This window comes from Malania oleifera, chromosome 2 (assembly GCF_029873635.1).
Source record: "Malania oleifera isolate guangnan ecotype guangnan chromosome 2, ASM2987363v1, whole genome shotgun sequence".
Taxonomy (NCBI): Eukaryota; Viridiplantae; Streptophyta; class Magnoliopsida; order Santalales; family Ximeniaceae; genus Malania; species Malania oleifera.
The window spans coordinates 13,595,517-13,620,829 of record NC_080418.1 but is presented as its reverse complement, the minus strand read 5'-3'; the positions used below and the strand labels follow the sequence as shown (position 1 = coordinate 13,620,829).

General features: G+C 36.9%; 1 protein-coding gene across 1 annotated transcript in view; it reads left to right on the top strand.

Annotated features, from left to right (window-relative positions):
* LOC131149117 (protein INVOLVED IN DE NOVO 2-like) overlaps positions 1–19,909 on the top strand; it is a 59,851-nt gene extending 39,942 nt beyond the window's left edge. Inside the window, exon 6 of the mRNA XM_058099231.1 lies at positions 19,303–19,909. Within this exon, the coding sequence (XP_057955214.1) occupies positions 19,303–19,533 (231 nt within the window). The 3' untranslated portion in view covers positions 19,534–19,909. The remainder of the gene's footprint in view (positions 1–19,302) is intronic.
* Positions 19,910–25,313: the final 5,404 nt, after the last annotated feature.

Genomic DNA, 25,313 nt, shown 5'->3' with positions numbered 1-25,313 from the left:
GGTGATGAAAATTCTCCTGAATAATGTTTATAAGTTGGGGCAGGGGCTAGCTCTGGGTAGTGTGTAGAAGAAGACTCACTAGATCCTGAGATTCCTTATCCACTGGGATAAAAATGTGAGTCACGAGATGCATAATGTGGATATACTGGATGAGATCCATATGATTGTGATGATGAACCATCTAAACCAAAGTCGCCAAAACTACGAACCACACCATATGAATCTTCAGTAGAATCGCTAGGGTCCCCACGAGCACTCCTTCTCCTGGGTTGTGAAGATTGGTTCCCTGGAGGAATACCCAAGTCATAATTTTCAGGTATGTCATGTAGTCCATAAAGATTAGAAGGATATATATCCCTTCCAAATGATGTCCCTGTATCATATCCATAATTATATTCTACACCGCCGCCTCCACCACCACCACTGCCACCCCCTCCAACCCCAGCTCCAGCACCACTATTACCATCATCATCACTTGGTGGGCTCAAACCAAGATTGTCATCACTTTGTGTACGTTCAGGGCTTGAACTTGAATCATCATGCGCGTTTATTGGTGGTTGATCACCTCCTTTTGTAGTACCACCAACCTCTTCATTTAACCAATTTAAATTGTCCTGACCGTCGAGTAGTGGTGTCTCTCTCTCCTCTTAACCATTGACTTAAAGGATCATATTCTTCGAAAATGTAGTCCAAGTTGATAGGATTGAAACCCTCTTCAATTTCTCGTTGGCTTCTTCTCATTGTACGTCTTAACTTTAACCTCATGTTGTAATGTACGAAAATAAGTTTTTGTAGTCTCATGTACTTTAATCTATTTCTTGTTTTCGTATGGATGAGGCTAAAGGTGCTCCAATTACGCTCACAGTTCGAAGCTGATGTAGTCTGGCTAAGAACTTTAATTGCTATTCTTTGGAGCTCAGGAGCACACAAGCCATAATGAATCCACCATTCAGCTGCATGAATAATTAAAAAGAGTTTTATGTTAGTATAGCGTATTTCAAAAGTCAAATTTGAACACAAAGAGAGAAAATAGAGTAATTCTCCATTATTTAGCTATATAGCCATATTTACTAGGATTTGTTTGTTTCACTGCCCTTTGAGCCAACGGGGTTCCAAAAGTCTCCTGCCTATCTCGATATAGCAACAACTAAAAAAGGATGATTGTGAAATATAATTAATTAATTAGATGTATTAATAATTATTCTTGAAAGTATTACAGAATACTAGAACAATTCATTATTCAATTTAATGGAACCAATACTTACTTGATTAATAGCCCGAATTTGAGTATCTATATCGGGTACCAACTTGGTTATCACTTTTTTAACTCCATCCATGACTTCTCTAGCAACTTCAGGAGAGGGTGGGACACCATAAAGAAATTGTGGGTTCAAAAAATACCCTACAATTAAATTTAGAAACATATTAATCAATAGTTTTCTAATGCAACTATGCATAATTTAAAAGTTAAAATAATAAGAAATTGTATTTGATTTACACTTACCAGCAGCGTGCAAATCTTGGTGCAACTGAAAACTTCACCGGTTGTCAATAATTTTCCAATAGTCTTTGTAAAACCGGCAATCTTTTTGAATGGCCAACTTCGCCCTATCAATTGCCTCGTATATGAAGCCCATGGTTGGTTTTTCATCACCATCAACCAATTTAAGAACTTTCACCAAGAGTTCTTGCACTTTAATTATATCAGAGGCCTTTTGCCAAAACTCTTTGCCTAAGATAATTTTCTTTGAATCATATGCTGGGCCTGATTTTGCCATTCCAAACCTTGAGTTTTTCCAAGCATCAGATGTAAACATTTCCCTTAGTGCTTGTTTATGCCTGACAATAGTCTCCAAAGCAATGAAATTTGTGGCAAATCGAGTGATGGCAGGGCGAAGTAACTCTCTATTATTTGTGAATTTCTTCATGAAATTCACTGTCCATATGTGGTTGTAAATAAATGAGGTTATTGTTCTTGCATCTTCTAAGACCTTCTTCACGTTACTTTTCTTACCAATATCTTCAAGAATAAAGTCTATGCAATGAGCTGCACATGTTGTCTAATAGAGATTGGGTCTCTTCTGCATTAATAATTTTCCTCATGCCTTCATTGCAGCTTCATTATCAGTCACTACTTGGACAACATTCTCCTCTCCAATTTCTTCAACCACCTCATCCATTAATCTGAAATGAAATTATAGATTCAATAATTACTACTATTTAATTAAAAACATGCAAGTCCATAATACTATTTGCATATACAATTAAGATTAGAAAATTACCTGAAATAATATTTAGCTGTTCTGCTTGGCACATTAGAGGCATCAACTGATTTATGAAATATGGTGCCTCTATCGCAATAAACTAAAAAGTTTATAATGTGTTTTCTAGTTGGTCCTGACGAGCCATCACACATAAGTGTTACACCTCTTTCCTTCCAAATTCCAGCAAAAGAAGCTATATAATTTTTCATTTCTTGATGCTCTTGTTCCAAATAAATTTAAGATATCTCATAGGGTGATGGACCCTTCACCCCCTTTCCAACCTCTGCAGCAATATCAAGCATAGGCTGCATAAATGGAGAGTCAGCTACATTCGCTGGAATCCGATTATAAATTAGGAATTTTCCAACCGCTTTTCCTAATTTACTTCTTAAACCTTTCAGTAACTTTGTGTTGAGTTTTGGTTGTTTCGTACTCTTGCTTCTTTCTAAAAAGGATCCATTGCCTTTAGTCTAGCTTCAGGGACATCAGGATTGATCCATTGTCGTCCACTACCTCCAGCTTCTCGACCACTATAAGATCGAGCTCCTGCTCTATTGAAACCATTGGTAGCACCACTGCTAGAGCCACCTCCCTCTTCATAAATATTACCCCTTCTAGTTGTTCTTGCTCGAAATCTTTGTCTCTCTTCCCATTGTTGTTGTGATCGCATGCTTTCTTGTCGAGCAAATCTCATACTTTCTTCTTCCAAGTCTTCTTCATCGCTCAAATTCTCAAAATCTCCTCTAATTTGGGCTTCTGCTTCTTCTTGCCTTTTTTGTTTATCTCTTTTCTTCTCAGCATACTGTTGTAGATGTTTCATCATTTGTTCTCTTACTTGTGTGGTCACATTTGAGTATCCAGCTACTTGACCCTTTTTATGTGCCAAGTGTTGTTTCAAGTGTGTAATGCCCCCTTTGATTATCTTCCCACATAACTTACACATAATAACATGTCTATTACCGTCTACCGCAGTACCAAAATGCCATCCAATATTCTCACTAGGTAAGTTTTCATTTCCTCTATCACGTGACATATTGATAGACTTAATTTGATGATCTCTACACAAAATATAAAGAAAATACAAAGTTACAACCTTCCTACAATGACAGGAATAATATAATTAGTAATTTAGTAAATATTAAATAATAAGTACTAAATAGTCCTAATTTTAAATACTTATTACGTAAAAATAAGTATAATATTTGATTAAAAATAATAAGTAATGTTTATTATTTTTATATTTAAATAAACAAAATTATAAAATATTAGATATTTTATTACAAAAAAAATATATTCCTTTATCTTTAAAAAGATATTTTCATTATTTTTTATAGCTTGATTTTATTTTCATTTATAACTATAAGAAATTAACAGGTGAAAAAGATTTTTGCTCTACTTTCATATACATCATAGCATCACAAATAGAGATGCATACATTACAAATTGACTATTTAATTTTTTAAGCATTTTCTCAGTATATGGATTAAAATTAAATTTTTCTACAAATTCCAGTAGTAATTAGTAAAAATCAAATTTATTAATGTATTAACTATTAGGTTAATTTTTTTTTTATTAAGTTATTAATTTTTACTTTATTTGATAACTAAAAACAAAAAATAGATGTAAACATTTATTTTACCTAATTTTAAATTTAAGGTCAAAATAATGTTTTAAAACTTAAAAAATATTAATAAACAGGGTCACCCTACTCAAGAAATGGCAAGTAGATACACATGTAACATAAAATGGGTGACAGATGTTATTTAATTTTTTTTTCTTTTATAATATGAATATTATTTAATATTTTTTCAATAGATGGGAGTGAATATGATATCTTCTTTATTAAAATGACCACTTTGTCCAGCTGACATAAATAGTATGTTAGCCAATTGGTGCCATGAATTAATTTTATTTCTATTAGTTTGGCAAATCCTAAGACTAAATATTATAATAATTGTGCAGAGTATTCCTTGGAATTCTTTAAGAATGGTGAAAAATAGAGCTCAATTAAGCCTAGATAATATAAAATGCCATCACATGGATGTCTTGTATACATACATTATTTTAATGCTTTGTTTAGATGGTGAATGCAGTAGTGGATTATTGATATTCAAATATTATTATAAAAAAGGCTTCAATTATTATTGGTAAATATTAATTATTTACTAACCTTAAAAAATATTAATTATATAATATTAATAATTGCTTGCTATGTCATGGAATTAATTTTCATAATTATCTTTCAAAAAATATAATACAATTAAAATATTTATAAAGTAAGAAAATTTTATTTTACATAATTATTAATAATTTCTAATTTTTTACTCTATTAAATTACTTTTTTTTTAATTCAATTTAACAAACCTATTTTACAACAAAATATAATTTAAAAAAATAAACAGAATGAAAAGGGTTGTGGTACAACAAAATATAATTTAAAAAAAAAAAACATAATGAAAAGTGCTGTGGGTGTTAGAGTGTCTCATACGCTGAGGCCTGGTAGTCGAGTCAGACCGAGAGAGGGGAGGGATTCGAGGGAACTCGGAGGAGCCTCGAAGAGTCGAAGGAGCGAAGCACAATGCAGCGATGACTCCAAGCTCCGAGCCTCCGAAGCTGAAATCGAGAGGCTGGCTGGTGGCGACTGCGACGACTGGCGGAGGAAGGTGCCGACTGCGACGACTGGCGGAGCTGCTGCAGACCTGTCGCCGTCGCCGGTGACTCGCCAAGTTGCTGGAAGCTTGGAACTGCAAGTCTGCAATTCTGAGTCCTGGAAGGCTGCGAAGTCTGCAATTCTGAGTAGATCTGCTCGGTAGCCTCGGTGTGCTCACTCTCATGCTTCGAAGCCTTCTTATTGCCGAAGGCCAACAAATTTTCAAGGTCAGTTTGTAACTTTCCATTTTACCCTTTGAATGACAGATGGGTGTGGGGACTGGGGAGAGGGGGAAAGCAGCGCTGCTGCCTGCTGCCTGCAGCAGAAAGCCTTCAGCGAATCTGCGACCTATCGGCCATGTAACGGACGTTACGACGTGTAACGTTGGAGTATCGGCCGTTACGCCTCCGTAACGGCCGTTACGGCCGTGAATTTTTTCCGAACCGCATTATCGGCCCGTATCGGTTTCGGGCCCTCCGATTTCCGTTACGTATCGGCCGTTACGCTACGTAACGGCCGTTATTTAAAACCATGATATTGGGTATCAGAGATAGAGGATTTCTGTTGGAAATGGTGTATTCCCAAGAGGGGAGGGGGGGGGGATGAATTGGAAATTTAAAATTATTTCTTCTTAGTTATACCTAATCCAATAGCAGTATACCTCAACCTAGGGTCTGTCTAAAACACATACCAATTCAACAGATAAACTACTGAGTAGATATATAAGAAATCAAAGCAAATTCAGTATATCGAACATTCAGAGCAATAAATATTAACATGCAAGTGCATAAAGTAAATTGCGTAAAATAAAACTGACACCAGATATGTTATCGGGGTTCGGCCAAAACTGCTTACGTCCCTGCCTCAAGCTCACAAGTAAGAGGATTCCACTAGTTACTCACTTCATGGGTGGAGCGACACTGTTTACAACACCTTACCAGGATGGTACACCCAGTTCTCTTAACCGGGTCTGAACCAGTCCGAGACTATTCACAGGGCTAGTCTCTCTCTTCCGACCATCTTGGGGAATACAACAGATAATCAAATAAATTTTTGCGTACAAACAAATGTACTTCTATTACAAGCACATGTGTATAACAATAAGCTCCGAAATACACTCACGTATGATATGAATTAAAGCTCAATGTGAGGATGTGTATTTTTCACCAAAAAATATTTCTCAATAAAGTCTGAGTGTGAAAAATGATTTTTTTACTAACAAGAGTAAGAGACCTTCCAAGCAAAGATATTAAAATAAGAATATGCTCAAGGTACTCTTTTCAATATGTCAAGAGTTTTCCCAAAAATTAGTTTTTCAAATAAAGCTTAGGGGAACTAGGATTCTTGTTCAAAAATAATTTTGCAATGAAGAATATATAAGCCTTTAAGTCTTGCAATGTGTGCAAGATTCACAAGCAAAAAACAAGTTTTTCTCCAAAGATATTTATCAATGAAAATATCTGGAGTAAACTTAGGATTTACTCTCATGATAATGATTTTAAAAAATAATGGGATATGAGAGTATAAGCAATATGATTTGTAAAAAATAAAATGCCCAAGATAAAGAATACTTTCTTGAAAATGATTTTTAGAATAAATAACAAAGAGAGGATGAAAAACAAGCTTAGGAAGATGAAAATATGATATGAAAATTTGAGAGAATTTTCTAACTAATCATCTTACTAATTTTGAGTTATGAGGGGGTATATAAAGACTTTGGGAAATTTATGACTATTGGGGACACACTAGGTATTTTTGAAAATGATTAAACATGTTTAACAAAAATTAATCCTGTTTAATTGCGGTAAAATTTTGCCAACTCGAGAGGTTCGGTCGACCAGATTAACTTTGTTTAATTGCGGTAAAATTTTTCCAATTTGAGAGGTTCGGTCGACTTGATTCAAGGTTTGGTCGACCAGATTACTAAGTTTAGTCGACTAGGGCATTTTTGAATTGAGGTTTTGGTCGACCATTTTTTAGGCGATTTTGAACCTCCGAGGTTTGGTCTACCAACTCAAGTTCGGTTGACCAATTTCATAAGTTCGGTCGACCAAGTCATATTATAACTAGGAGTTCGGTCGACCAGAGCGTTGGGAATTCCCCACGTGCTAGTTCAGTCGACCAGAGCGTTAGAGTTCATTTAAGATGGTCGACCAAATGGTCAACATTTGACCCTGGTGAGGTTCGGTCGGCTGAAAGTTTGTGTGTTCTGGTTCGGTCAACTGAACACACTAAACTTGTGCATTCAAGTCCAGATTTTCATTTAAAGTCACTCTTTCTCACATAATTCTTATTTCTAAGTTATAGGGGACTTTTCATATGATAATTTAGGACCTAAAGTTTGTCTATGGTCTTTGAGCTTTTTAATTAGTCCTAAAAATCCAAGTCGACCGAAGAGTGATCCCTAAGGTCGAAGGTTGACCGAAGAGTGATCCCTAAGGTCCTGTGATTCCCTATGGTCAGTCTACGGTCATCACTGAGCTTTTATCCATATCATGCATGCCATGCAATTATTACTGACCAAATTAAAAATTAAATGCAATACAATGAAATTTAAATTTCTTCTTCTTGATCTTTTGCTCTTCTCTTCATGGAGTATGCCAGGTATATGTGCATTAAGATTTGTCTTGGCCTCCATTTCTCTTAAACCTTATGTGTGTGCTGAAATATGAACCTGTTCATAAACTATTTACACTGGTGGTTTGTCAGCATCAAAACAGAGATCAGACTCAAAAAGTCAACAATTTCTTTAATTGGTACCATATACAGGGTGAGGACAAAGTTCGGTTTGCCAGACCAACAAAGTAGTGTTGGCGAATTGTAAAACAGACCCTGAAATAGTTGAGTGAACCTCCTATAACAGTGGGAAGCGATGAGACAACAATTGAAAGAAAAGTACATCCCTCCTTCCTTTAATAGCCGGTTGATATTTTGAACCATAAATAGACTACTGTATTGATCGATTTGAGGAGTGATGCTTAGGAGTGATATTGTTGAGGTCACACCTCACACTATGGCTAGGTTTGTGAATGGTCTTTAGGAAGATGTTAGGTGAGAGGTTGAGTTGTTCTCTTTAGAGTCTTTAGAGGTAGCTTATCAAAAAGCTCTTTCCATTGAAAAGTACCTCAAGAGTTCCCATAGGTCTTCATCTCAGATAAGTGAGCCTCGTTATTCCAAATCCTTTCCTCAACCTAAGCTTACCATCCTTTAGTTTACCCTTAGAGAGAGTTTTGCAAAGCAAATAGAGTCAAATCATGTTATCTTTAGTGGATCTAGTATTCCTTAGGCTGTCATTGTTGCCATGCTAGAGGTCATATTGCTGCTCATTGTCTCCAATGAGCCTTAGCTTTGGAGTGTGAAACTGATGGTTTGCCTTATTGTGAGGATCAAGTTGTAGATGCTGTTGAGTAGTCGGGAGATGATGGCGACCTTGTTGATTTTAAGGAGGATGACCACCATGTTAGTGTGGTTAGGTGTGCCTTATCCACAACCATAAATCTTGAGAAGTGGAAACGTACCACTATTTTCCACACTTCCCTTTGTTGTGAGGATAGGACATGTAAGTTATTGATGGGATTAGCATAATGAATGTGATCTCCAAGGCTGTTCCAAGAAGATTGAGCCTTAAGGGAGAGCCATAGCCTCATCCTTTTGAGGTGACTTAGGTAAACAGGACAAATCTACTAGTTAACAAGAGGTGTCTTGTACCCATCCAAATGAGAGATTATAATGATAGGGTCTATAGTGAGTTACTTTTGATAGATGTGGCCCATGTCTTGTCAGGCCGACCATGATTATTTGATCATGGTGTAACCAATCATGGTGGGGGAAACACTTATGTGTTTGGGCACAAAGATAAGAATATCATATTGACCCCTGCCAAGCCCACTCCAAAGACTTCTTAGTTAAGGGACAAGGTAGCCTGTCAAGTCCTAGCTCAAAGAAGCATTCACTTGCTTGATCATAGGGCTTTTGAGTGAGACAACTTAGAAAATTGGTGCATTTTAGTAGTTTTCGCTCGAGAGGTTCCTTCTAAGGATTGAGATTTTTTATGTGAGAATCCACTTGAGGTAAGAGAGTTGCTAGTTGAGCTCGCTGATGTTGTTCCTAGTAAGTTATCACCTATGCGAGAAATCCAGCTTGTCATGGATCTCATTCTAGGTTCACAATTACCTAACTTGCCACATTATACATGAACTGTAAAGAGCTTGTTGAATTGAATAGGCAGGTAGGGCCAAGGGCTTTGTGAGACAACCTTAGACCTTGTGCTGTACCAACTCTTCTAAGTTTGAAAAAGGATGGATCTTGGAGGATGTGTGTGGATAGTAGAGCCATAAACAAAATCACCATCACGGATAGGTTCCCTATTTGCTAGGCTTGAGGATATGCTTGACATGTTAGGTTGCATAGCTGGTATCACCAAATTAGAATTAGACTAGGAGATGAGTGGAAAGGGTTTTTAAGACCCAAGATGGTTTATTTGATTGGTTGGTCATGCCCTTTGGACTCTCTAATGTCCCTAGGACTTTTATGAGGGTATGATGCATGTTTTGTAGTCATTTATAGGAAAGCTTCTAGCAGTTTACTTTGACTATATATTGGTCAAGAAAAACTAGGGGGAGCGCTTGCCACATAGGGATTTTTGGCACCATCATGGCACTTATCACTGAGTGTTTGAAGAAAGGAGAGATTCATTCAACCCCCATCAACTGCTAGAGCTTTTAGAGAGGCTAAACAGAAGATGACTGAAGCACCTATATATAGGCATCTGGACTTTATTAGAGCTTTGAGGTGGCTTGTGATGCCTTTAGGGTAGGTATAGGTTAGATCTTTAGTTAGTAGGGACATCCAATAGAGCATATGATGATGAGTTTTGCATTGTAGTGAGATTCCTCCAACATTGGAGATACTACATGTTAACCCAAGAGTTTGTACTATTTTCCGACCACTTTGCTTTGCGATATCTAAGCTCGTAGAAAAAGTTGAGTGTGAAGCATGCTGGCTAGGTTAGTTTCCTCAACAAGTACAATTTTGTTTTCTTAAGCATCATTTTCGTGTTGAGAATAAAGCGGCTGTTGGCCTTAATAGGGTGGCAATTATTCTCCTTATCTTGAGAGCCAAGGTCATTGGTTTTGATAGTTTGAAGGATGAGCATTCCACTTGTCCTGATTTTAGGCTTATCTTTCAAGAAGTGAGTGAGGGGCCTGAGGGCCACCATAGAGGTTTTGTAGATGTCAGCATCTGTGAGGAGTATCTGTTTAAAGGTACTAGTTTATGCATTCCTTGTACTTCTTTTAGAGATCTTTTAGTTTGGGAATTGCATGCCGAGGATTAGCTGGTCATCTAGGGAGGGATAAAACCATTGCTTTAGTTGAGACAAAACTCTGACCTTTATACCCCTTTGCCATTGCCACACAAACCTTGGAGAGACCTAAGTACGGATTTTGTTCTTGGACTCCCCAAAACAGGCAGAAGACATGATTCCATATTTTTTGTTGTCGACAGATTCTCCAAGAAGACTTTGCCACATCTCATGTAGCTAACTTGTTCTTTAAAGAGGTGGTCAAATTGCACGGGGTTCGAACCTCCATAGTGTCGGATAGGGTTATCAAGTTCTCTAGCTACTAATGGAAAATACAGGAAAATGCGTGGGACTCGCTGTTTTCTTTTGCTTGCTACTCCCAAACTGATGGTCAATGCGAGATGAAAGTCTCATGCACGGTTTTGAATGAGAGAAAGAAGTGAGGAGTACTTTTTTCAACTCTTAACTGTCCCACTCAAGTGGTTGCTTGTCTTTCTATTACTTCGAAAGTAGCTGCTTCAGCTTCAGCCACTGAGGTTGTGACTCATAGTATTGGCGACCTAATTAGGTGTTTTGTGTGAGAAAAACAAGGCAATTGGGACTTGGTGCTACCTACTATTGAGTTCGCTTATAATAATTTTGTGAATAGGTCCACTGGAGACCTTTTAAGTGTGTATTCGGTTACAAACCCTGTGCACCCATTGATCTTGTTTCTTTGCCACCATATGCCTGTATTTCTTAGCCCACTATGTCTTTTGTTCATCACAATCATGAGTTGTATGCTGAGGGTAAGCGAAAACTTGCTATGAATAATATGGATTATAAATTTGTTGTAGATGTGCATTGTAGAGCTAGAGAGTTTAATGTAGGTGATAGTGTTATGGTTCACATAAGACCTGCATGTTACCCAAGAAATTCATTTAAAAAGCTTCATGCTTGTGCCATTTGCCCTTTCTTCATCCTTACGAAACGTGGGCCTGATGCATGTTACTTGATTTACCTACTCATATGACCATTAGTACAGTTTTTATTGTTGAGGATTTGACACATTATCAGGTACTTTTGAGCCTCTTGAGTTGCCATTTGATACTCATTCAGGTTCAGCAGCTCCTCAGCCTCCCTCTATTTCTCAACCACAGGAAACAGTGAAGTCTATCATGGATGATGAGTTCATGACATCTCACAGTGGTTTTTGTCTCCACTTGGTTCAGTGGAGAGGTTGTTTTGCTGAGGATGACATTTGTGGCAGCGCTGCTGACTTGATGGAGTCATATTTGCAATCCCACTCTGCGGAGCAGAGCTCCTTTCAGCTAGGGGATAATGCTGGTGGACCATCTACATCCCCTAAGCCAAGAAGGTCTAGGAAATAGCTTATATGGAGGACCTCCTCCTCCTCCTCCTACTTTTCTTCTTCTCCTTCTACTACTTCTCCTTCTTCTGCTTCTCCTTCTTCTAATTCTCCTTCTAATTCTCTCAATTCTCTCTCTCTCTCTCTCTATATATATACACATATCTAGATTCTCTCACTTGTCCTACATCAGCCTCTCTAGCATCATCTTTCCTTCGCAGTGATTGAATTGAACTCCAAGCCATCAAGTTTTGGCCTTCTTGACTCTGTTTTAGTGTGAAGTTATAGAAATTAGTAATTGGCAATACACCCACAATGATACCCTTCTCCATTGTGATGTCTATCCCCAATTTGTCCTACATCAGCTTCTCTAGGTGATTGAATTAAACTCCAAGCCATCAAGCTTTGGCGTAGTGTAAAGTTATAGAAATTAGTAATTGGCAATACACCCGCAATGATCCCCTTCTCCATTTTGATGTCTTCCCCTATTTATTCTTGGTGTATATAATTAGCTCTCCTGTGTGCATTGCAATTCTGCATAAGAATTTAGTTTTGTTATCTCCTTCAAACAACCAAACAACTTGCAACTTCCTTGATTTGATCATCCTCAGTAATACAATTATGCCCATTCATTTATCCAAACTTAAAATTTTGATTCTAGTTCTCCTTTGGACAACCTCTTACCAGAATTATGAAAAAGCTTATTATTTGCATTACCAAAAGCCCAAACTCAGCATGTTGCTTGAAAAATGTCGCTAGCCAAAGAAATTTGAGCAGTAGAGGAAATGCTCTCGATCGAGTGAAATGTAGGAAAAGGATTCATGTAGCTGACCCCACCTAGTGGGACTCACAAGACTTGTTGTACCATGGAGAGACTTACTATCATCAGCCTAGAAGGTTTTTTTTTTTTTTTTTTTCTTCAATGGAAAAAACACATTTCAAAGAAACCTTGCCGTTAATCACATCTTCCACAATAGAATTCACCAAGAACTGATCAGAGACACTCGCATATAGCACATCAACTTCAGAGGTAGTAAAGCTCAAAACCCAGTGCTTATTTACAATTACTCCAAGAAATTCTCATCAACTTCTTGGTTATTGTACCCACTAAAATGACAACCTATATGCTTAGGTTCTAACTCCCAACAATCTTTGGCTCAGGCATTTGAACAATTGGCAGTAGTTGCACCCATCTTATCTTCTGCATCATCAAGAACATTAAAATGCCCCAACACTATCCAGGGAAGAGTGCAACTCAGCTGTTGACTATATTGTTCCAAAGTAAAGTTCTTTCAAGGAAAAAAATTGGATTCATGAAAAAAAAAAAACCATCAACACTAACTGTTATTCTCTTAAATTGTGATTGCACAAGTCATTACCTCATCATTAGCGTTTGTAACTAGATCAACAACTTTTGGAACCCAACAAACTTGTATCTTACCTAGCTTAGTAAGAATAATTACGAGCAAGCTTCCATCGTTAATGGAAAGAATAAAAGATAGAGATAGTAGCCTCTAGAATCCAATAATGGAATGCCTTTGTTGGTTGTCTTTTTGCTTCTTCTTTTGGTTGGGTTCGTGCTGCTAGGTGTCACAGACCCCCAAAATGGGACTCAAGTAAGGGCCGTGTGGCACTCGTTGAAAGCTCTCCCTTGACAAGTTAGCCAAATCTCACATGTTCAAGCCTGCAAGTACGAGCACCGGGTAAGTCTCAATACTCAAGAAAGACAAGGAACAATAGGATATCACACGAGCAATATATTCACATATACAAAATAACGCTATAACAATTAGGGATATCATAATCCAAGGCAACAAAACACCATAATGAAAAGGACTGCTTGTATTATTCAATTCAAAGAGAATAACCATACAAATGTTGACACAGATATTCATATATTCATTCTAAACCCCTGGAGAATACAATTATAGTAGTATCTATCTCCCCCTTTTCCCCATTACATTGTCACTCCTTAACATCCTCCCCCACTCATTTTATTGACGTCCTCGTCGATGTGTTGTAGAAGGCATTTTCACTCTGCTGATGTTGAAGCTGATGTCGTTGTCTTCGAATTTCTGAAATCTTCAATCTTTTGTATGACATGCTGAAGGTTTTCTACCTTTTCCCAACTATTCTCTTCTTCGCCCAGCCCCATCCATTGAACCAGATATTGTGGTTGTTGACGACCTTTTACATTGACGACTCTGTCTGCAATGATCTCCTGGACATCTTTGTTTACAAGCTGCCTTCTGGAAATTGTTGATCTCCTTATCCTTTGTCGGTGCAGATCTGCTTTATCTGTGTGGAATGACTTTAAATTGCTTACATGAAACACGGAATGGACTGAACGTCTGTGGCTTTTCATCTACTCTGGTTGTTCAAGCCGATAAGATGCATGTCCCACCTTCTCGATCACTCTGCTTGGACCTTCGTAACAGCGTAAAAGCCTTTTGTCCTTGCCGCGAAGAAATCGAAATGTCTCTGGCGGCACTTTTACAAGAACCAGATCTCCAGTTTCAAATTGTTATGGTCGTCTCCCTTTGTCAGCCCATTTCTTCCTGCGCTTCGATGCTTTTTCTAACTGAGCTCGGGTGACTTCAATGTTGTGCAACCAATTCTTTGTGAATTGGTATGCTTTCGGGTAATTTCCTTTGTATGGACCATCTAGAGTGTGCGGGAGAGTCGGTTGTTGACCTGTCACAATCTCAAAAGGGCTTTTATTGGTCGCAGAAGATTTCATAGAGTTAAAAAAGAATTGCGCCATGTCCAGTAAAGTAACTCAATTCTTCTGATTTGAGTTAACAAAATGTCGCAAGTATTCTTCCAGCATCCCATTAAAACGTTCGGTTTGACCATCTGTCTGTGGGTGGTAGTTGGTGGACAGATTAAGGTTTGAACCCATCAAGCGAAAGAGTTCACTCCAAAATCCCCCAGTGATCTGACATTCCTATCACTGATTAGGCTTTTTGGAACACCCCAATATTTCACCACATGCTTGAAGAATAGCTGAGCTGTCTTCTTTGCTGAACATAGCTTCGAGACCGGTACGAAAGTTGCATACTCCTCTACTTTTGGCAATGAGGAAATGAAGTCCAAAGAGACACTTTCCTATGGCCTGATAGGAACTAGCAATGACTCCAACAAACTTGAGGTCTTCTTTCTTTCTACCTTGTCTTGTTGACAGATTAAGCAAGTTTTGGTATAACTCATCACATCATCTTGCATATTCGGCCAATAGTACCCCTGTGTAATCAATGCATGAGTTTTTCGCCATCCCGGATGACCAACCCACAATGTATCATGGTACTCTTTTAGTAAGGTTTTCCTCAAGTTTCTAGCTTTGGGCACATAGACTCTCTTGCCTTTAGTCATTATCAGTCCATCTTCTACCTAGAATTGTCGTGTCTTCCCTTCTTCTATCAGTTTGCTTAGTGTCAGCGCCTGCTGGTCTGTACTTAAATGTTCCTTGATAAGATTCTTCAAAGGTAACGCCACCCTACTAGTTGATAAATGACTTATGAGTTTCAATGCTTCCAATTCGGTTTTTCTGCTTAAAGCATCAGCCACTTCGTTCGTCTTCCGTGCTTTGTATTCAAAATCAAAATTAAATTTTGCTAGCTTCTCTTGCCAACGGGCTTGTTTTGAAGTTAGTCCTGGGTGTGACAAGAAGTGAGTAATTGCCACATTATCAATTTTTACCACAAATTTGGACCCCAAGAGATGGTGCCTCCACACTCGGAGACCGTGTACCACCGCGAGAAGCTCATTTTGCTGCGCTGTATAGTTTCATTTGGCACCCATTAATTTTCTACTTTCAAAAGCAACTGGATGCCCTTCTTGCAAAAGAACTCCCCCTAATGCAAAGTCTTGGCGTTTGCTTATACTTCAAACGACTTTGTCACATCAGGAAGGATTAGCACAGGATCTCCTACAATCTTTTCCTTTAATTCAACAAATGCTGATTGGCACTCTTCTGACTACCCCCATGGTACCCCCTTCCTTAGTAAATTTATTAACGATACAACTCTTTTAGAGTACCCCTCTATAAACTTTCGATAGTAGTTGGCTAGGCCCAAGAAGGATCGTAGTTCTCTAACGGATGTAGGTGCTCGCCATTCATTGATGGTTTGTACTTTAGCTGAATCCATTCGTATCTGGCCCTCTTCAATGATATGCCTCAAGAATTAAATATGCTTTTGAGTGAAAGCACACATCTCCCCTTTTACATATAACTGATTTTCTCAGAGTTTTTGAAAAACCTTCTGAAGGTGATCTTTATGTTCTTCTAAGTATGCGCTGAAAACCATTATATCATCAAGGTAAACGACCACGAATTGATCAAGGTAGTCTTGAAAAGCCTGATTCATAAAAGAACAAAAGGTAGCAGGTGCATTTGTTAGCCCAAAAGGCATGACAAAGAATTCAAATGCTCCATACTGGGTGACACAAGTGGTCTTAGGTTCATCTCCCTCTACAATGTGTACTTGATGATATCCCGATCTCAAGTTCAGTTTAGTGAAATATTTAGTTGTACTTAACTGGTCAAAAATATCGGCAATCAGTGGAATGAGATACTTGTTGCGAACCGTCACCTTATTAAGAGCTCGATAATCTACACACAAACGCAAACTGCCATTTTGTTTCTTCTTGAATAACACTGGAGCCCCAAAAGGTGCTTTTGATGGGTGGATGAATCCTGTTGCAATTAGATCATTTAGTTGCCTTCTAAGTTCAGCTAACTCAGGCGGCGCCATTCGATAAGGGACACGTGGTGGCAGTTTTACTCCCGGAAAAAGCTCAATTTCGTGGTCAATCTGTCATCGAGGTGGTAAAATCCTAGGTAGCTGTTTTGAGATTACCTCTTTGAACTCTTCTAAAACTTCCTTAATTTCAACTGGATATTTTCCTATCTCTTCATCTTCTGAAACTACCGGTAGAATCACGAAAGAAGGTTCTCCCCTTTTTACTCCCTTCTTGAATTGGAGGGTTGAAAGCAACTTCTTCTCATCGAAATTGTTGTAGGTTGCGGGGACCACACACGGTGCATCTCCCATTATCACAAGACAATCCGCAGCTAGGATCGGCATTGAGCGTGTCACTTTAAGAAAATCCATCCCCAATACTACATCAAAGTCATCGAGGGGTGCCACAGTGAAATCAATTGTTCCAGACCACAACCCCATTTGACAGGTAACTTTAGGTGTCACTCCCACCGTGGTTAACGCTTGAGAATTCACTGCTTTTAATTTCCCCACATCCTTATCTACTTGTAATTCTAACCGTTGAATTTTTGAATCAGTAATGAAGTTATGGGTGACCCCTGTATCAATCATGACCTTGATTTTCTTTCCATTTAAAAGTAGATCAACGTACATTAAGCCCTTCTCCTGAGACTTGTTGGTAACTACTTGGCGCTCTAATGCCCCCAAAAATCTCAATGCTCCCACCATATTCTGTTGTTCTTCTGGGGTTGCTGTCGGGGTTTCGGTTTCCTCTCCAAGGGCCTTTAAAGCATTCAAAGCCTTTCGTTCAGGGCACTCCGCCACTCGATGCGGTCCTATGCAAAGAAAACATGAGACCGGCAATTGACGCTCTCCACCACCCGTTCGTTTGCCCCTCCACTCCCTATTCATGGGCGCTCTTTTCTCTCTCCAAGAACTATTTGTCTCCCCATCCTTTCCCCCATTTGTGGGCTTATACACTTTATTAGCAGACGTGGGGAAATTTTGCTTCCCAGAATTGTCTGAAAAATCATCCAACCGCTCAGCAGCAGCGAGGGCAGAAGAGAGATCATTGGCACCTTGCCGGAGCAGTTCATTCTTTGGCCATGTCTTCATACCCCGGAGAAAATGAAATAGTCTATCCGATTCGATCATGTCTATGATGTCCAACATCAAGGCCTGATATTCTCGTACATGACTCCTTATTGAGCCAGTTTGTTGCAATTCCATTACTTTGCACCATGCTATGTACTCCACATTTTCTGGGTAGAATTGGGTCTTCAATGCCTGTTTCAACCCCTCCCAAGTGTTAAAGACACACTTATTGTGCTGAATGTCATTCCATTTAGTTCTCCACCACAATTTGGCATTCCCAACTAGGTATACGGTTGCCATATTTACCTGGTCCACTTCTAGATCCACTTGTGAGCACATGAAGTAGTGCTCCATATCAAAGAAGAATTATCCAGTTCCTTTGCATCTTGCATACCCCCAAAACTTTTAGGTTCCGGTACCTTCAATCGAAAACTCTCACTTGGATCTGCAACCGGCCTTTGGGCTATCTGTGCCACTGCATTCACTTTCACTGTCATTTCTTGTAAATCCCTCTGAACCTGGTCTACAGCACTTTATACATTATCCATCTCCTTCAAATCTTCCTTCAAAGCAGTAATGGACTCCTTAACATCTTCTGCGAGGAAATCAAAATTATCCGTTAGTTCTCGCAAGGAGACCTCAAGCTCTATTGGCTCTCCCCGTTGGGACGAAAGAGATGGCAATATGCCCTCAATATGTTCTAGCCTATTCTCAAAGGCTGCCAACTGTTCGATACTCTTCTAGAAGGCCTCAAGCTCTCTTGGCCTTTTCTCCAGGGATTTCACACGTGGAATGAATTTTTCAAGTTCCTCAAGTCTCTCTACAAATTTTGATACCCCATAGAGATTTTCTTTGGGGTTTTCTTCAGCGGCTTCAAGCTCTGTTGGCACGCCTTTCTTCTTTATCAATGTTGCCATCAACCCTTGGAGTCCATAGCACGTTGTCTCCAACGTTACAAGTTTTTTCTCAAGCGCCTCAATGCGCTCGGCTTTTCTCGACTTATTTCTCATATTATCACTCATGGTGCTCGCACACACTGTGCTTTGATACCAACTGTCACGGATCCCTAAAATGGGACTTAAGTAAGGGCCGTGTGGCACTCGTTGAGAGCTCTCCCTCGACAAGTCAGCCAAATCTCACACGTTCAAGCCTGCAAGTACGAGCATTGGGTGAGTCTCAATACTCAAGGAAAACAAGGAACAGTAGGATATCACACGAGCAATATATTCACATACACAAAATAAGGCTATAACAATCAGAGATATTACAATCCAAGGCAACAAAACACCATAATGAAAAGGACTACTTGTATTATTCAAGTCCAAGAGAATAACCGTACAAACGTTAACATAGATATTCATATATTCATTCTAAATCCCTGGAGAATACAATTATAGTAGTATCTCTCTCATCCTTTTCTCCATTACATTGTCACTCCCTAACACTAGGCATAATAGAACTCTGTATCAGTACACATTGTACATAAATTTGAAATAGTGGAAGACATGATCATCGCTGCATATGTTCAAATTATTGCATTTTTGCATATGAACTGGGTGTAAATATCTGTTCTTGGCAGTTATTTATTTCAAGATAGGAGGAAATAGGAAAAGGTCCATGGCTCTTATGAATTAATTTTAGGGCTACATGGTCAACCACCAACCAGATTTCCTTTTGTTACGTGACAATACTGCCGTAGCTATATAGCATGGCTCTGCAGTGTTAACTGTAATGCAGAAAAACCAAATAGATGCACCTTCACCTTATTTATTAGATCTTTTATTGTTTCATTATGTGTGCATTCAAATATTTGATGTAATTTCCATTTTCGTCCAGAATATAATGTATTCACCCCCTTTGTCATTTGCGTCTCAGTTGATTTTCCATTTATCTGTGGTTTTGTGGTGGATGTGGCTGTTCAGGAAATAATAGATGAAGAGGATGAGAAATTGAAAAATCTAAAGAATGAGTTTGGAAATGAAGTCTTTGAGGCTGTGACGAGTTCCCTGGCTGAAATGAATGAGTACAACCCAAGTGGCAGGTACCCAGTACCAGAGCTATGGAATTACAAGGAAGGAAAAAAAGCAACACTGGGAGAGGGGGTATCTTATATATTGAGGCAGTGGAAATTGTTTAGGAGGAGGAAAAGATAAAGGTCCTTGTTTTTAAGTTTTACCATTGAAGAATAGGTGAACACATTGGAAGTAGAATGACGTAACGACGGTGTATTCAAATGGATGTCTTGACATTTTTTGTTGTTGGCAGTTTTCAGATAATCTCAACTTTTAATACAGAAGGATTTGCTGGACTCTTGCTTGATTATTGTAAAGTTGTAGGATATGGTCTGTAATTAGGATTGGTCTTAGGTTCGTTGTCATGACAATATAGTTAAAATATTGTTCTTGGTCATTCAGGGGCTTTTTTGCTCGAGCTTGTTTTGTAATAATGTTCTAGTATTTTTATTAAGAAAATTTCTATGAAGTTTTCTTAGTGGCTCACATTATAAAAGGTTTATCACAGATTGAAGACTGTCTTCCCTTTTTTTTAGAGATCTGCTTCCCTTTTATCTAATGATTTTCAGCCCAGCTACCCTTCCCGAATCATGTATCCAAGAAGCATCACGCAAACTATAAATCCTGATTTGGCTCAATTCGATAATGGTTCTTTTATGCTAGCATTGAATGTTAGGGTCTCATTTTCAATCTCTGCCGTATAAGATAAGAAACTCATCAATACATGATGTTATACTAAACATCAGGTATTAATGTGAAGTAGAGGTAGCGGTGGGACAACTGAAACTGAAATGCAAGCCCAATGACCCACCCCACCTATGGGAAAATGAATATTTAAAATCAATTAAAACAACAATTGATGGTTTCAATATCATTTTAGATCACGTTCACAATATTAACCACTTCAAATTCGACCTTTACAAAGTCTCAAATTATAAGTTCTAACATAACCTTCCTCACAAATTCATACCGACAGCATTCGTTTTTCTTTCCTATCTTCTTTATAAATCTGCTCATAAACCAGTATTGCAACGAATACCAAACTCGGGTCTAAATTTACTCTAAGTTTGTTGTTTTATTCCAATTTTAAGTCTAATAGCAATAATTTAATTTCAATTATTTATCGTTTGAATTAATAAGTTGTTTGAGGCAACATGATTTGAAGGTTAGATGTTCTAGATCTGGATTGCGTTATCTAGTTACACACTTGTTTAAAAATATGTTTGAATTTAACAAATGTTTGGAAATAAATTTATTTATTTTTAGTTTAGATCCAAAATTTTGAATTGATACGCAACCCTTATAAATTATCTCTCAACCTCTTTTTACATCCTTTCCTGTGCGCTCCTTGTCTTATTAGATTGTTCTAATAGTTTAGCATAATAGACTTGGGATTGAGCCATAGGCTAAGTTCTAACATGGGCACCTGCAATTTGGTAAATTTTTTAGTGAGCCATAGGCTAAGTTGATGCTTTTAAACTTTGAGCCAATAACCTGTGAAAGGGGTAGAGCAGAGAATAGCCTAGTGGGTTTCTGTACAAGCAAATTTTTTAGTGCTAAATTGATGTTGCAATTTATGAGATAATTTTTGAATATATGAATTTTAGGTTTTGAATTTAAATTTCTGTAGATTTGGAGGAAATTCATTATAATTTTGTAAAATATTTTTGTTCAAATCTATTCAAAAAAATTCTTACATGCTTCCAAACACACAGAAATATTATTTTTTTTAGTGGCAAGTGTTTAATCCTTTTTTTTTTTTTTTTTTGAAATATATATTTTTATTGGTTTTTTTTTTTTATGTCAAATATTGTTTGATTGTGCTGGTAATGAGAAATTTTTATATTTTCCTATGCAATCTTGGAAAAAAAGCTTAGAGTTATGCACATGTGCGCAATAAATTGTAAGAAAATAGAAGAAAAATAAATACTAATTTTCATAATTAGGTGTGTGATTACGTACATAGAATTCCTAAAAAACTCTCTAGTAGTGTTATGTTAAAATCACAAAATATCCTTATCTCATGTTTGCGACATAGAATTTGAACTTTGGATTTGGATAAGGAGTAATAAGACATTGGGATAAAAAAAAGAAAGTAATATAACATTGTATTAAGTTTCATCCAAATTTACATAAATCTAAATCTAAATTAAGACTCATATTTTCAGACAAACCTTAGATAATATGTCTTAAGTCAAAATATTATATCTTGAGGCATCAAAGGCCCCTTTTAGTAATCAAATTTAAAATCAAGGTTATTCCCTAAGGCAAACTTAAAAAAAGACAAAGGGAAAAGAGAGGAATCCCTCATTGGAAAAATTGAGAAAGATTTCTCAAAAGAAAAGCAAAGAGTTTAAGATATTGAGGCTCAGAGAAGAGAAGTTGGTGCTTGCGATTGAATTTCAGAAGTGAAGAATAGAAAGAGAATGTTAGAGCTCGAACAAAGGAAGAACAAGATAGCAGATTTTGAAACAAGAGGTGTTGGAATTGGTGTATTCCCAAGAGGGGGGTGAATTGGGTATTTAAAAATTTATGTCTAAGTTTAACTAATCCAACAATAGTATACCACAATTTAAGGTCTATCTAAATATTTCACAATCATTCACAATATTTAAATCATGCACACATTCATAATTAATTAAATCTAAGCATACATGTGCAGGAAATTAAAGTGTAGACATTTAGGAGCAGACACAAGAAATGTTATCGAGGTTCGGCCAATACTGTCTACGTCCCTGCCTCAAGCTAACAATTAAAAGGATTCCACTAAGACTCACTTAACGGGTGGAGCGACACCTAATACAACACCTTACCAAGATGGTGCACCTAATTCTTTTAATCGGGTCTGAACCAGTCTGGGACTATTCACTGGGCTAGTCTCCCTCTTCCGACTACCCGTTGAGAATATAACAGAAAATCAAGTAAATTTTTGCGTACAAACAAATGTACTTCTAATACAAGCAGATGTGTACAACAGTAAGCTCAGAAATACACTCACGTATGATATGAATTAAAGTTCAATGTGAGAATGTGTATTTTTCACTAAAAAATATTTCTCAATAAAGATCGAGTGTGAAAAATGATTTTCTTACTAGAACAAGTGTAAAAGACTTTCCAAGCAAAGATATTAAAATAAGAATATGTTCAAGGTACTCTTTTCAATATGTCTAGAGTTTTCCCAAAAGCTAGTTTTTCAAATAAAGCTTAGGGGAATTAGGATTCTTGCTCAAAAATAATTTTGCAATGAAGAATATATAAGCCTTTGAAGTCTTACAATATGTATGCAAGATTCACAAGTTATAAACAAGTTTTCTCCAAAGATATGTATCAATGAATATAAATGAAGAAAACTTTGATTTACTCTCAAAAAATAAGATTTGAAAGAATAAACAAGATATGAGAGTAAACAATATGATCTGTAAAAACAACCGCCCAATATAAATATAATGCTCTTTCGAAAATGGATTTTTCAAAGTAATATAAAGAGAGGATTAAAAATGAGTATAAAAATTTGAGAGAATTTTCTTAATGATTTTGTTAATCTTTTCTAATTAAGACAAATGAAGGGGTATATATAGACTTGGGGAAAAATATGACCGTTGGGGATACGGAGGTCATTTTAGAAAAAAATTAATGATGTTTAATTAAAATTAACCTCGTTTACCTGCGGTAAAAAATTAACCAACTCGAGAGATTCAGTCGACCATATTCAAGGTTTGGTCGACCAGGGCATTTTGAAACTGAGGTTTCGGTCGATTGTAATAGGGCGATTTTAAACCCTCCGAGGTTCGGTCGACCAGGTCAAGTTCGGTTGGCCAAATTTCATAAGTTCGGTCGACCAGATGGTCAACTGTTTGACCCTAGCGAGGATTGGTCGACCAAAGTTGCTCTGTATGTTAGGGTTCGGTCGACCGAACACACTAACTTTGTGCATTCAAGTCCTAATCTCATTTGAAGTCACCCCTATTCACATAATAATTAATTCTAAGTTATAGGGGGCTTTTTTATTGCGATGTTTTGAGACCCGTTGTCAGTCTATGGTCTTTGAGCATACCCTAAAAATTCGGAGTCAGTCGACCAAAAGATGCCTTATGGTCATTTGATTCCCTATGGTCAATCTATGATCATGTTGAGCTTATCATTCACATTATGCATGTCATGCATTATTATAGACCAAATATAAAACAAAATGTATTACAAATTAAAAACATAAGTCTTCTTCTTCATCTTTGCTCTACTGCCTTCTTGGAATATGTCAGATGATGTGAGCTTTTAAGTTCTATTCGAGCTTCCATTTTCCCTTTCCTTATGTGTGCTAAAATTTAAGACTGTTCACATACTAAATACACACATAAGATACTGGTGGTTTGTCAGCATCAAAACAGAGATCAGACTCAAAAAGCCAACAATCTCCTCCTTTTTGATGATGATAAACACCTAGGAGAAAAATGGAATAAGCCTGAAAAGGCTCCCCCTAAGAATATGCATAGTTTGAAAATAAACAATATAGGTCAAGCATATTCACAAAAGAAAACATCTCAAATAATATGCATTTAGTTTTATTATTGTAGCACAAGTGCATACATGCATGTAACTCAGATATTTACCCCATTAAAACATTTACCTTAAACAAAATCCCACTTTTGGTCAAAGAAAGATTTAACATTTTGCTCACATAAATTCTCCCCCTTTTGTCATCAGTAAAAGGGCATGAAAAAAAAAAATACATCCGTTTTTGAAAAATATAGCAATTTGAGTACAAAAAAAATAGTATAACTGGTCATTAAGAGATTTAAATGACATGAAAACAGAATTAAACCATAAATATGCACAAATCATTGCAATTGAAACATATCATAAGACCCGTGAAAGATATGAGTTTAAAACACACAACATATGATAACAAATAATTGGTTTGAGCACAAACATAGTCTAACTAGTTTGCATGCATTTTTATGCGAAGTTACTGAACCAGTTATGCAATTTAAAACCATATGGTATATAATAATAATAATAAGGCAAAAGATAAAAGAGTTTTTGATTTGAAAGAATTTCTTGCCAAATGTACATGTAAATAAATATATGTATATATATAACTATATATCCCCCTTTAATGTTTGCAAAAAGGTACTAGGTGTGTGCTTGCTGAAACAGAAGATTTTAATTTAAAACAAGTAAGCCCAAATTTTCTGGTTTGTCAACTAAGCACATACTAAAATATAAAATATAACCAGAAAACCATGACTATAATGATCCTAAAAATTTAACAATCACATGCAAGATCATATGACAAATCAAATGATTGTGACAAATCAACATGTTTTAGATTATTATTTTCAATAAAACATTTCATTCAAGCACATGCCACACTTGATTCAATAATAGATCTAAGCTAAAAAGTTTGTGAGTATAATATGATAGGCATTTTAATTTTAGATGCTCCCCCTATCAGTTTGAATTCTAGTTTAGATGCAATAAACTGATTATACCAGATAGAGAATTATTTCATTATGCCTAGTAGTATAAGCCATTATTTTGAAACTTTTGAACCAACCATATTGATTATTAATTAACTATATTTATCCTTACCAGTATAGTTGTCCCTATAGACCATAGATGCATCAGAGGATATATATTAAGGCATGCTATGTAGTTCATGACCTAAGAACATTCCATATCAAATCTAGGATATAATGTTCAAGGATATTAGAAGAGCCTCAATATTTCAATAGACGAAAGTGATGCATGACGATCATTTATGCCCTTTCTATAGGAATGGAGCTAAACTCCTCTAAATACCTGATGATTATGTAAGGATGAAAGTTAATGTTCATTTTATTTTCACTCATCCTTTCAAAAATATTTTAACATTACTTTTATCATAATCATTTATGTACAAGGTTTTATTTTGGGAAAATTCT